The 13,789-nt window shown below is 50.3% G+C and overlaps 1 protein-coding gene across 2 annotated transcripts in view; it reads left to right on the top strand.

Moving 5' to 3' along the window:
- Positions 1-12,689, top strand: part of CNIH3 (cornichon family AMPA receptor auxiliary protein 3) — a 118,100-nt gene extending 105,411 nt beyond the window's left edge. Inside the window, exons 4-6 of one of the 2 annotated variants that reach the window (XM_065889946.1) lie at positions 3,371-3,483; positions 7,659-7,802; positions 11,920-12,689. In XM_065889946.1, the coding sequence (XP_065746018.1) occupies positions 3,371-3,483; positions 7,659-7,802; positions 11,920-11,947 (285 nt within the window). In that variant the 3' untranslated portion in view covers positions 11,948-12,689. The remainder of the gene's footprint in view (positions 1-3,370; positions 3,484-7,658; positions 7,803-11,919) is intronic. The other variant, XM_065889954.1, reaches the window with a different exon arrangement.
- The last annotated feature ends 1,100 nt before the right edge of the window (positions 12,690-13,789 follow it).

Genomic DNA, 13,789 nt, shown 5'->3' with positions numbered 1-13,789 from the left:
GCGGTCCTCCCCTCAGCGTTTCTGTGGTTGGCCGGGGAGATTCAGGGGTGGTCTTTGTATAACCGAGATAAGCAAGGTTGGGAGGGGACAGCTAGTCCAACTGCCCACACGAATGAATAAGCATTATGCCCGCCTGGTGGTCATTCAGCCCCTGCCTCAGCGTGCCCAGTGTTTGTGAAAGGAAAGGCGGGCTGGCTGATCCGGGGAAGGATAAAGAGGGATGATTACCTCTTGGCTTTTCTCACTGATTACTCATTTTGTACCAGACAAGATGGGTTAAATCACGCTGTGGTTAAGAAACAACTCCCAAATCTCAGTAGCTTAGAACACGGTCCAGTGGTCAGGACTCCGCGCTTCCATGGCACGGGGCACGGGTTCAATCCCTGGTCGGGGAACTGAGATCCCACATGCCCCGCGGGGCAGCCAGAAAAAAACCCCAAAACACCCCACAAGTTTCTTTCTTGTTCATGTTTGGTGTCCATCACCGGCTGCTCCAGCGCGCCTCTCCTCGCTTATGGCTTCCGGATGCTGGAGGACCCTCCAGCCTAAGTGCATTTTGCTGTGTCAGAGGGCAGAGAGAGAGAGCCTGGAGCGCTTTGCATCGGCTGGTAAATGCTCCAGCCGTTTCTGCTCACAGCCCTTTGGCCCCACCTTCCCGACGACGGGTACGGGAAGTGTGTGGAGGGAAGCAGTAATGCCCGCTGGTCAAGGCTGGTGCTCATGGCCCAACCAAGGTTCACTGGGTTCATAAGTCTCCCCGGCCATTGCGACAGGGACTGCCTGAGGAAGCGGGAGAGAAACAATGTGTGGACGTAAAGGGCACCCTCGCCCTCCCACCTGCAAGGATGCGCTGCTCAGTGATAAGAAGAGGCAGCTGGGGAGAAGCCACCCCGAAGAGCAGCCTGGATTCTGCAGCTTTTATCCCACCCCCGGCAGGTGGGGCACCTCTGGACCCAGCTGGCCTCCCTTAATCAGTTTTCCTGAGTGTGGTGACAGTGACAAATCCTCCCTGCTTAGCAGATTGCAGCTCCCACTACAAATCAAGCCTCGAAGAGAGAAGAAACAGTGGTGCTGAATAGAGGGACCTGAGATCCAAACTGTAATAGTCAGAGATTTGTGAGACGGGGATGATCCAGGCCTGGGGTGGCTGTCTCTTAACATGTTAATTACCTCGGCCTAAGTGGCTGAAATCAATGATTAAAAAATGTAGAGACATGCATAGGAGAGGTCACAGCCGCTACCCCCTGGGGCTGGCAAGCCGAGAACAGGGGCTTTCTCTTCGAACAGGAGGAGGTAAGGTGGTGTCTTGGCTGGCCGCAGATGGGGTTGGAAAGGATGGCTGCAAGGTCCTGTGAGGAGAAATGTTGAGACGTACCCCCTCCCACCAGGTCGTTGAGGCTCACAGGGGCTAGCTGTGCCGGTTCACCCACTGAGGCCACTGCCTCTGGACCGCTGGCTCTTGTACGTTGATTCCAGGGTTACTGCCCGAGAATTCTAAGAGGCGGGCTAATGCAATTCATTCTTCACTGGACTTGAGAATGAAGAAGATGCCACTTAGTTACAAAATGCATTTCTTAACACCTGTGCCTCTGCATGTATTTATTTCAAATGTGTGTCCCCCACTGTATTTCCCATCTGGGGCGGTTAGCTCACCTGACTAAAGTGGGAGATGAACGAGACCAAAGTCATGTTCCTTCCCCAAATAGGAGAGTTCAAGGCAGTTTGTTTTCCCCCCAGAGAAATCTTGGTTTGTGACCACAGGCTGCATCCCTAATGCCAGCCAACCATGCTCCAAACATATGCACTTGGTCAGTTCAATTCATTTTATCAAATACTTGTTCAGTCTCTGCTAAGTACAAAAAAGCACTTTGCAAATGGAGATGAGAAAAGAATAGAGTTTGGCCAAGGTGGCTCATAGACTAGGGGTAGATCCGTGTGTGTCAAGAGGTAGGAAAGAAGGTAATGACTCCATCGTGGACAGGTTATGGAAAGTCCCCCTGAGTGAGGGTCGGAAAGCATGCTGTGGGGCTGCAGGGTGGGGTGAGGTGAGGTGGGGTAGTATGGGCTGAGCTTCCATTAGAAAGTACTGTTTGAGATGGGCCTTGAAGGATGGTTGGAATTTGCTAGACAGAGCGAAGCATTCAGCATGGTCTAAACCAGTACTGGTCCACGGCCTGTTAGGAACCGGGCCACACAGCAGGAGGTGAGCGGTGGGCAAGTGAGCGGAAGCTTCACCTGCCGCTCCCCAGTGCTCCCCATCGCTCGCGTTAGCGCCTGAACCATCCCCCCATGGAAAATTGTCTTCCATGAAACTGGTCCCTGGTGCCAAAAAGGTTGGGGACCGCTGGTCTAAATGACACACAGAGGCTATCCCCCCATATATATATATGAATATGTATATACACATAATGAATATATATATTAACTCTTAATTCATTAAATATTAACTGTTAATGAAATAACTAATTCATTAACTATTCATTCGTTAAGTATTTATTCCTATATGATTGGGAAAGATGGTACATTAATATCTCTATTTTGGGGTTTCCTTGTTACTGGCCCGGGGACCAAATTTCTCCTTTACAGTCACTTTGATTTTTGTTACAGCTTTGATTTCTGTTAAGATGTAAACACACTTGCGGGGGTGGGTTCACAGTCACGTTGAGCTCTTTTTACACCGGTGCAGGTAGATTGGGCTCACGGAGCTCAGTCTTCCTGTTGGTTGCCTTCCACTATCTGACCCTTCTTGGTCTGGGCTGGTTTCTTTCCCCTTGCTCCAGAGGCTAAACTTTCCCTCTTTTGTCGTATACTACATGTTCTTACTCTTGGGTTCCTCTTCATCCACGCAGCATCAAGAAAAATGCTGTTTCTCGCTTTTTCCCCAATGCTTCTGTGTTTGAACAGCATATACATATTTGCTTTAGGTTTGTGAGTTTCTATGGGAGGATACACAGGGCCTAGGAGAACACGAGCAGGGCAGTTACAGAATCACTAGAAAGTCTATCAGTATTTCTTCCAGTGGGTCCTGCCTTGGGCCAGACGTCACAGGGGCTGGATGGCCTCTTCCGCTCTTCCCACCTGTGGTCATCCACAGGTGACCCCCTAAAGCAAGTGCCCTATTCTGGTAAGTAGGGTGCTGAGGGCCTGTGTCCTTTTTGGGTATAAAGCATGGCTCCGGTACCTTAAAGAGGAGAACTTAGCAGAAACGGGTCACAGTCCAGGGGCAGTGACTCTGTGATGCTGCGGGAAGGACCTCTGTGTCACCAGCATGTCAGAGGAAGTGTCCAGGCAGGCGGACGTCAGCCGCTATAGATGCAGGAGTGACTTTTCCTCCCTCTAACGCAGGCCTGTGTCTCTGCTCCCTCTTCAGCTGGTGCTGCCAGAATACTCCATCCACAGCCTCTTCTGCATCATGTTCCTGTGTGCTCAGGAGTGGCTCACCCTGGGGCTGAATGTCCCTCTACTTTTCTATCACTTCTGGAGGTAAGTCTGCTTGGGACTGCCCTGTCCTTCCCCTTTTCTGCTCGGTCAGCCTGCCCTCCAGAGACGACGTCCCCCCAGATGGACCGGCCACTTAGTGCCTTCCTCTCGTCCCTTCCCTTGGTGACCCTTTCCTCAAAGCCTTCTTTGCAAGCTGCTCTCAGACAATAATTCAGGAAGGGAAGGCCCTTCCTGTAGGTTCCACTAACCACAGCCTCAGCTCTCACAGGTCAGCGTTGAAGGCAGCCAGAGCATTATTCACAATGGCCGCAGAGAGGAAACAACCCAAATGTTCATCAGAAGGTGAATGGATAAACACAATGTGGTGTATCCTTTCAATGGAGTCTTATTGGGCAATAAAAAGCAATAAAGTATTGATACACACTACAACATGGGTGAAGCCTGAAAAAATTACAAGTGAAAGAAGCCAGTCCCAAAAGGCCATTTATATGCAAAGTCCAGAATAGGCCAATCTACAGAGACAGAAGGTAGATTGGTGACTGCTAGGGGCTGGAAGGGAGAGGGCGTGAGGTACGACTACACTGCTTTCTTTTGAAAGGGATGAAAATGTTCTGAAATTAGATACTGGTGGTGGTTCTACAACTCTTATGAATATACGAAAAACTGCCGAATTGTATACTTTTAAAAGGTGAATTTTTTTGACAGATGAATTATATCTTAATAGAAATAGCCCACCTACCATATGGGCTGGATTTTCTGGGACTGTTCTGATCTTAAATCTCTTCCCTGCCAAGACCGTGCCTCAGATCATGTGATTTAGGTAAAAGAGAGTCGCCGTGTGGGTATATAGGAGGCAGGGAGGGGGAATACGAAAGTAGTCAAGAATGCAGATGTGCAAATAAGTTAACCACACTTTCCCTTCGTCCCCCAAATAGTTAATCATTGTCATTACAGCATACAATGTAGCCTGTATTTAGTCACATCTAGAACATTCACCCCATTCATTCAGCAAACATATAGAACACATACTACATGCCAGACATTATGGGGGATTCCAAGATGAATGTAGAATAATATCGTTACCCCCAAGGAACATATATACCCTAGTGGTAGAGGGAAATCGATTCTTACCAGATGTATAAGGAACGTAGGTAGGAGTGTAGAGAAATGGAAGTGTGACACTGGGGAATCTGGAAAACCACATTCGAGGCTAAGGGACTAGCCTACTCAGAGGTAAGAAAGCACCTGGTGTGTCTGGGGAACAGTGATTGCTCAGTGTTCTTGGATATGGGGCTCTCAGGTAGAAGGGAGCAGAGATGGGGTTGACAGCTGGGGATCAGGTAAGGAGGGTCTGAAATGATTTGATAGAAAGTTGGAGTTAATTGATTCTGTAAGAGAGGGATACCTCTCAGAAGTTTTGAGGAGGAAAGTGGCAGCGCCTGATCCGAGTTTTAGGAAGGTGACCCTCACAGCCGTAGGAAGGCTGGGTTGGAGGGTGAAACTTTGAGGACGAAATCCAGTTAGGAAGTTCTGATGAAATTCCAGGTGGAGAGACTGGAGGCTTGAAGTTGGAATGGAGAGAGAAGGAGAGGGTTTGGAGAGGTAAACTGGACATGCCTTGGCCAGTAATTGGATGCAGGAGGTGAGGGAGAGGGAGTGTCTAGGCTGGGTGGCTGGGAGGTGACCAAGAGCAGGACGCAGGCTGAGGGAGGAAATAAGACGATTCAGTTACATAACAAAGTCCTTCTATGTAAAGGTAACCTACTAAAATCTGAATTTAGAGAGAAGTCAAATGGAAACATAATGCTGTTGAAATGTATCGCCTACCCACTCAGAGACTTTCCACGCCTACCTCCTCTGGTATCCACAACAAACAGGTGCTTTGGGGTTGCCTCTCCCTGTTTCACACACAGGTTACAAAGACTCACAAAGGTTACGTCATGGCCCAGAATCACTCAGCTGGGATATGGCAGGGCCACCTCTCTATGGATTGCAGGCTGTGTCCTTGTCACCTAGGGGCTGGCTCTTCTCCTTCTAAAATGAATTTATCCCGAGGTCCTTCAAATAGTGTGTTGTCAATCCAAGGTATCAGAAATGTGGTTAATTTACAAAACCTTGATTGGTACACTGCTTCTTAGGGCTATCACTCCTCCAAAAGGGAGGGCGGGAGAGCCAGCCGTGTCCTTAAACTTGGAACGTTTCCGTGTAAAAGAAGGGAGTGACTGCAGTCTCCTTGCCAGTAGGGAGCTTGTCTTACTTTTTTGAATCCCTGACAGGGTCTAGCCTAGTTCTGGTAACTTGTTAAGTACTCAGAAAATGAAAGAAAAAGGAGTGAGGAGGGCAAATGTCCTTTAAAAAATAAGAGTCCTGATTTCTCTGGTGGTCCAGTGGTTAAGACTCAGCGCTTCTACTGCAGGGGGCGCGGGTTCAATCCCTGGTCTGAATGCTGCGCGGTGCGCCCACAAAAAAAAAAAAAAAAAAAAAGAAGAAGAAGAAGAAAAAGAAAAGAAAAAAAATTCAGAGTCCTTGAAACCCCTCTATTTCATTTCCGCTTCCCCCTCCTTTCCAAAGGTCCAGCCGGGCGATGTTTCTAGTGCAGATAAAGCCCCCTCTGCCCTAGCTCCCAGTTTGCTTAAGTACAAGTAGAACTGCAGAACTTTTGTTCAGTACCTGTTCTTTGAGATTTTTTGGACCCATCACCTCACACAATTGTCACAACAGCCCTTTGGAGTAGGCAGTTTCAGTCCTATATTGCAGATGAGAAAGTTGAGGCTCGGAGAGGTTAACAGTTGACACGAGGAATCTCAGTCTGGTGACGGGTGGGCCTCAGGGCCCTGGCTCTGTCCACTGGGCCACTCAGCCACCCTGCCACCCCTTCCTCCACTTAATGAGGCCTCCTGGGAACAAGGCCACAGCAAAAGCAAATAGGTTGTGAAATCTGCTCCTGGGCAGAGGAGAGGTGAGTGGCCTGGAGGGCTGAGACCTGGCAGATGTCATTGAATCTGGCTTGCGGTTTCCTCTCTGCATAGCGTGGATGACAGATAATGTCAGTGCAATCCTTTGAAGCAGATGAAGAGGGATCTGAAATACCAGCTCTGTGAGTTGCTACGTTACAGGGATGCTCTTCAAAGCCGATGTGATTAAGCCCGTCAGACCACTCGTCCGGTCCTCGCTCTCACTCGAGGATCACGGCCTGGCCCAGAGCCTCACGGGAGCCATTAATCTGCCCCCGGCCTCCTGATTCCATTACCAGACTGACAAAAAGAACAGCCCGCTGTGCGATTGCAGCTGCACTTTGTTCTCTGGCTTTGAATGAGGCCCTGGCTGAGGCCCTGGGGGCAGCCATCTGGTGAGGGCCAGAGGGACGGCCTCAGGGACGGGACTTGCCTCCTACCTGACCACTTCCCAAGGTCTCACACAGTGCAGTGGGAGAGTTTCTCTCCTTCCGGAAGCAAGGCCGGTTCACGTTGAGCTGAGGTGATGCTTTGAAGAAGGCGAAGTCTGCATTCACCTCTCTCCTCCCACTGCTCTTAGGTTTACCCAGTTTCCCTCGGGGGCTGCTCTCTCTCCGCGGTGGCCAATATTCTGTTCGCTGTGCTGGGTCCTTACATCAAGAAGAAAATGACCTGTAAACTACTCCACACTCAAGTGGGAATATGATGTCCCTCCCAGAGTATTCAGGATTCTAAAAGGGGGTCTGGGAGGAGGATAACCCAAAAGTAATTAATGTTTAATCCAAATAATTAATGTTCATGGTAGAGTTGTGGTACAGCGACACCAGGCAGCAGATATGCAACTGACATCAACCCGCGCCTGTGCCCCTACTGGCAACGCAGATCCATACACATTGTGGGCCTCCCTCCGCTACCCCCTCACCCCACCAACCCACATCCCTGGAGAAAGGAGGCTCTTCCTGGTATCTCCCAGGTACCACCATGGGACACGTTTTCCTTCTGTCAGAGCAGCTGTGTGTGAGGTGTACCTGATACTGGTGGATCTGAGTATTTGGGCGTTACTACCTGCTAGAAGACAGTGGCTGAGCGACTTTTTAGCAGTGCCTGGGCTGTAATTTGGGCAGTGATTCTGGCAGAAGGCAGACAGCTGCTTAGCAGAGATTCCTCGGATTGGAAGTCTGGCATCAGGGGGACTCAGCCCAGACGACTTCAGACGTCCTGTCCAAGCCTCAGAGCCGATGATGCCGTGCGCTTTCTCTGCAGGTACTTCCACTGTCCGGCAGATAGCTCCGAATTAGCCTACGACCCGCCGGTGGTCATGAACGCAGACACCTTGAGTTACTGTCAGAAGGAGGCCTGGTGTAAGCTGGCCTTCTATCTCCTCTCCTTCTTCTACTACCTTTACTGGTGAGTTTCTGCCCCTTCTTGTGCGTTTGACCCCTGCAGCAAATGGAGAAATTTTCCGGCTTTTGCAGGTAGGAGTCCCAGCCTGTCAAGGATGCTGCCAGCCACCTAACTGGTTCAGGAGAAAGAGCTTCTGTGTAAAGAAGTGGGAGGGGTGGAAGGTCCTGCTGGAGGCCTCGCTGGCTGATAGGAACATCCTTTGGGCTACATGGTGAACACACATTCTGCCAACCCCTCTTAGGAGATTATTGGTGAGGTGCACCTGGTGACTCCTTCCCCATGCAAGGGGCACCCTGTCCCCAGCGACTCCACAGCTCAGACACTCAGGTCACCTGTGGCCCCGGATACATAGCCTCGTTGCCCCCTAGTCTGTGTGAAAGCAGTCTTGGGGACCACAACAGAGACACACCCCCCCCCCCCCCCGTGGCAGTCAGTGCTTCACAAATGGGCATGTTGGGCCATTAAGTGCTTATACTTACAATGCTCCTAATATTACGTAACGCCATTCTAATTAAATAAAACATGCTGGCTTTATAATTCTGTTTCAGGAATCTCCCCTCTTTTCACCTCTTTATTCAGAACATTCTAACTAAGCAGATAGCTATAAACAGACTGTCTCCTGGCTTGATACCCAAGACAGTGTCTTTTCTGAAAATGTCTCTCCTCCTTCCTGTTCCTCTTTGGACTCATCTCTGGGGTGTCTCACCTGTCAGCTTGCTCTCCTGTCGCTACCTGCACCAGACCATGCTATCTCCAGGTACCCCAGCACTGTCTCCAAGTGGCCGGATGGCCAGTAGCCGGGTGAGGAAGCGGAGGCTGGGGATGTTAGACTCCCAGGCTGCCTCGAGGTTCAGGTTAGGCTGGGGCAGCATGGGAAGCAGCTGCATTTATCCAGCATTTAAAAACGAGCCATCCTTCGAGCAAAGAGCGCGATATGTATTTATTGTTCAGTGTATGAGCTAAAGGCTATCATTATCTGCACGTTAACAATGAGGAAACCTCGTCCGAGACGTTAGATAATTTTCCCATGGTCACAGCTCAGAGTGACACAGTGAGAAGTCCCTCTCAGGTCCTGTCCCAAAGATTGAGCTCTTAACTGCTGGCTGTCTTAGGAAACCTCTAGAAAAGGCTTTATCGAAGTGTGGTCTTTGGACCTCCTGCATCAGAATCAGGGGTTGAGGAGGGTGTGCTTCTTAACAGTGCAGATTCCTGGGCTTAGATCTGCTGATTCAGAATTTTGGGGCCAAGCATCACTCTGGAGTTGCTGCCTGGGTCCACCTCGTCTCCCCTCTGCATCCCCAGGATCCAGAAGACTCAGACGCCCCGAGTCTTCTCCTATAACCCTCAGGGCTGTAACTTCCTCCGGAATAATTCGGCCCTGGAGGGGATTCGGAATATTCTACCACATTCTTGTTGGAGTCAAGGGTTGGTTCAGGCTCAGGGTGACCCCTTCTCTCCTCTTCCTGGATGGAGTGTCCTGGGACAATGCCTGCTTCAATTTGCAAGGAGCCTGAGGGCCTCCGAAGCCTCTCCGGGGCTTTCCGAGGTGCCCAGCAGATTGGCCCAAGTCTCCCTGATCTAAGTCTGAACTTTCTAGCAACTAAAGCTTTCTCAGGCTGCTTCCTACCACGGGCAACCCTCATGGGCTTAGCGATTTGGCACCTTGCGCTAACAAGGAGGTTCACTTTCTTCCCCGGAGTGTGCCCAGCCTCTTTGCGGGGCTGCACACAGCTCCTCTGCTGACTCGTAGGCTGAGGGGCCTGTCCCCAGAGACAGCATTGCCCCTCCTCAAAGCCAGCAGAATAAGGGCAGTGCTTTCCCTGGCTCCTGCCCCGTTAGCCTGGGATTCTCTTTAGTCTGGGTGGAGACTGAGGCAGATCAAGCTTCCTCATTTCAGTTTTGTTGCAGCATCTGCTGGAGCCTAAGGCGCCGGAGGGAACGGGGCCTAGGAGTCATAGGAATTTACGGATAGAGAGCTCCTCTGCTCTCTGTCTGCTGGGCTGTGGTGGCCATATTGGGGCTCCTGCCCCTTAGATGACTGTGATCATCCTGTAACTGATTATGTTCCAGGCATTCTGTTCAGTTTGGCGCTGCCTTTACGTTACATGTGTTAATTACTTTGTTTCCAAAACAAAATGGGTATCAATTGCTCCTCCCGCCTCAGCTGGGACCCTGGGTGGCAGGGTTGAGCCTGACATCTTGGAGCTCTTCAGGGTTCCTCAAAGATCCTGTTTCTCCCACCTCAGGGGCTCCCAGCCCCTTAGATCCAGGCTCGTGGAGAGCCAGGACTCTCAGCCCAGGCCACTCTTATAGGAACGGAAGGGGACCCACGTGCATGGAGAGCTGCCTCTGAGCTAAGCACAGTAATAGAGACTCAAGTGACAGCAGCTGGGAACCCTATAAAGGTGGGGTTTGTGTTTTACAGTTTGAGGTTCCTGAGGGGTTCCTAAGGACCTCATGGAGATTAAGAAATGTGTCCGAGGTCCTAGCGGACAGTTAGCAAAGCATCTGGCCTCGGATTCTGGGCTGTCTTCCCACGGTGCTGTGCGAAGCATCCCAGCGTCCAGCGCCACCCGCTTCTCAGGTTGCCTTGTGGACCAGGAGACGTTTGCAGGTTACATGGGATGGGGATTACTTGATACCAATACTGATGCTGATATTAAAACTAAAAATAATAGAAGCTGGTTAGTCTAGTGTGGATTCTGCCTGCTCAATATAAAGATCTTTTCAAATTAAGGGTGTAAACCAGGATGATATTATCTGCCTACGTGGTACCACCCTGCTATCCATTTACTCTGGATCATGCCTGCGTCCCCTCCTGTTCATTTCTCTCACTCAGATGAGGTTATTTATGGTTAACTTGATGGCAGAGGCCTCAACTGTTTCATTCCCCTCTGTATCTGCAGTGCCCTGGCCAGCGCCCGGCACACAGTAGGTGCTCACTAAACCCTTGTTTGCGCTACAGCTTAGCCGTACACTCCCTCGAGGCGGGGGCTGCACACCCGCCATTGTTTCCCGGCACCAAGAATGGCGCCTGGCCCGCAGGAGGCGCTCAATAAATATCGAATGAATGAGGGAAATGAAAGTGAGTAGACAAATACAGTGAAGCTGCATGTTACAATGGAAAGAGCACTGGCTTTGGTGTTGGGACGTGACTCCTAGCCTTGCGTTGTGACCTTGAGCAATCCACTTTTCAGCTGACCCCCGTACTTCCCCATGTTGAATAAGACCCCTCTAGCGCCAGGCCTGGCCAGTGAGGCTCTGTGTCCATGAGGTGCATCAAGTTCTCAAAGGCAGAACTTCAGCTACTCAGAGGGGCTTGTCCGGGCTTCGCAGCTGGAGAGGGTTAGAAGTAAAACACTTTAGTTTCTCGCCTTTGGTTTTGTTTCTTAGATGATCCTTTCTTCTCTCTATATTGTGAAAAGGTGGTGGTTTTTCTTTCTGCCAAATGGAGAGAGTGTATATTTTGGTGTGGAACATTCTTCATTGTTGCAGAATTAGCCTGCAGCCCTTTCTAAGAGCACAGGGATGCGTGACCCCCTCCTTGGTAGCGCTGGGGCTCCACCTTAGGACACAGGCTCGTAATGCATGTTTAATGCCTGGGCTCTGTTAGAAAAAGTAGGGCCAGGGAGTTACCCAATTAAGAATTCATCCGGTTCGTGTGCCCAGAGGGCCTGTGTTCACACAAAAGACCTCACAATAGCCATGCTCATCATTTCCCTAGCACTGCCGTATCATCCACCCTAATCTGGGAGCCCCTGGACACAGCCATGTGGCAGCTGGTGGCATAAAGAATCCACTGCACCCCTCCCACCCCTGGGGACCTGCCCTGCGATTGCAGGAAAGAGGAATAATGGCCACGATAATCGTCCTGATGAGAATAATGATAGCAATCACATCTCTCATCCAAGGAGCGCAGGATGGTCTCGTAACAACGTCTAGTCCAGCATTGTGGGAAGTGGTAGGGGGAAGAGTCCGGGGAGTAGAAAAGATGCTCTCGTGACAGGAATGAGAAAGAAGCAAGGGGTCTGGCTTTTGGAAGGTGCCGCTTTTGAGGGCCGTCTGAGGTCTTTTGTGGGCTCCCACTAATGCCTTCTTTTCCTCTTCTTTCTGCATCCAGCATGATCTACACTTTAGTGAGCTCTTAACTCAAAGACCACGCACATCCTCAGAGACTGGGATGGGAGAGGCCCGAGGCTGCGCAGTCCACTTCCGCTGGTGATGGGAGAAGGGACCAGTGTGGGGATGTGACAGACAGAGACGGGCAGACACTCTGAATCGGGAGCCGGAAGCATGCAGCAGCCAGCGGCCGAGCGCGCACGTGTTGTCACCCTGTGTGTCAGTCTTTGGCGTTCACACCCCACACTCGGGCTGTAGATCCCTTCTGAGCAGCGGGGGCACGAGGGGTGACGAAACGCGAAACCTCTTCTGAGCGAGAATTGCGGCTTCCTGAATCCACTTTATTGAATGGCTCCCTGAAGTTCACACTGCGTTCCTGGGCCGTGGGCGTGGAGGCTGGATGGCTGGCAGGTGCCTGCTAAGGAACAGCGTGACCCAGGGTCAAGGCTGTATCTGTGGGACTGATTGAAGTCCTCAAGGACGTCACCGGCTACCTGAGACTCTCGTGTTTCTTCCAAGCCCTGGCCACGCCCTTCACTTCAGTGGGAGGGGCCTGGAAGGTGTGCAGACTTGCCTTGGGCTATAACCAGCCCTGAGCCTGCAGGGGTGTCTATTTTCCTGCTGTGCTTTGTAAGAGCCCAGCTTAGGATGTTAGTGACATCACAAGCTGAATTTGGGACAGTACGTTGGTAAAGAGTTATGGCCAAAGTCAGGGCTTGGGGGTGGTGAGATGGGAAGCGGGGAATCATAGGAAAAAATGATTTTTTAAAACACTGATGACATGTTCAAGGTGTTATTTCTTCACCACCACAAACTGTATTCTTCTGTTGTCATCCCAAACTATCACAGAGTCGCTGAATGCAAATCAATTGGTCAACACTAGTCAAAGCTACTGACTTTTAAGACTCCCAAAACAATTCTGAGGCCAGAAAAAGCTGGAGTGGCAGCTCTGTACTGTGGGCATCCGGCAGCCGAGAAGTGAGACGACATAATTGTAGCTTCATTTATGATGCTGCATCATTCGTGCTGTTCGGTTCAACACAAGGACATTAGCTCATTTAGAATTTTCCATTCGACATTCTCTCCTTTTTGGGTAGGAGTTGTACTCGGGGGTTGTAAATAATGACAAGGCTGAGATTTTTATTATGTTTAAATTGGGCATCATGATTCTGACCTTATTCCCCAAACTTCCCTTCTTTTCTTCTGTTTGACATACACAGGCTATTTATACATATACCAGCTTCCACCTGAAGTCCGTGACTCAGGTTTATGAATGGTGTTTGTGTAACACATGTGCTGTGTTTAAAACGCAGCGACCGCTCGAGTGTCTCGCCTACCTGGCTGTCTCATTTAAACGCTTTACAGGCTGGCTTCATCTCCATATGGATGGTAAACTGGTAGGTAGACAAAGAGAAGTTTCCAAAAAGCATTTTCCTCCTAAAACTTCTACCGAAAACAAAATGTAGACTTCTGCTCTGAGGTTGAAGGTATGGAACCGGAGGATTCAAGGCAATATTTTGGGGAGCAGGCTTCCCCTTGGCCAATACCCACCGCCCTGGCCGAGTAACTGTGGTTGCGGTGGAGAGTTTCCTTTAGGGCTGGTTGGCTCCGTCTTTGACTCCATTCCTGAGACAACCAGCCACCTTCATCCAGAGAAGCCAGCTCTGGGTTCCAGGCTGCAGGCAGCAAAGCTAACCCCACCGCCATCTTGAAAATGCAACTGAAGTCAGAGGGTAAATGGTCCATGTTACTTCTCACCACGGAGCTGTTGTTTGTTTTTACACTTTGCCTCCTTCCAAAAAGATTTGAAGTGGCTTATAGTAGCAGGCACAAGTATGCAAAGACTGTTAAAATGGAAATAGGAAATCCAA

Source organism: Phocoena phocoena, chromosome 1 (assembly GCF_963924675.1).
Source record: "Phocoena phocoena chromosome 1, mPhoPho1.1, whole genome shotgun sequence".
In the NCBI taxonomy this organism is placed as follows: domain Eukaryota; kingdom Metazoa; phylum Chordata; class Mammalia; order Artiodactyla; family Phocoenidae; genus Phocoena; species Phocoena phocoena.
Note: the sequence above shows the minus strand (reverse complement) of the source record. Positions and strands in the feature narration are given on the sequence as shown.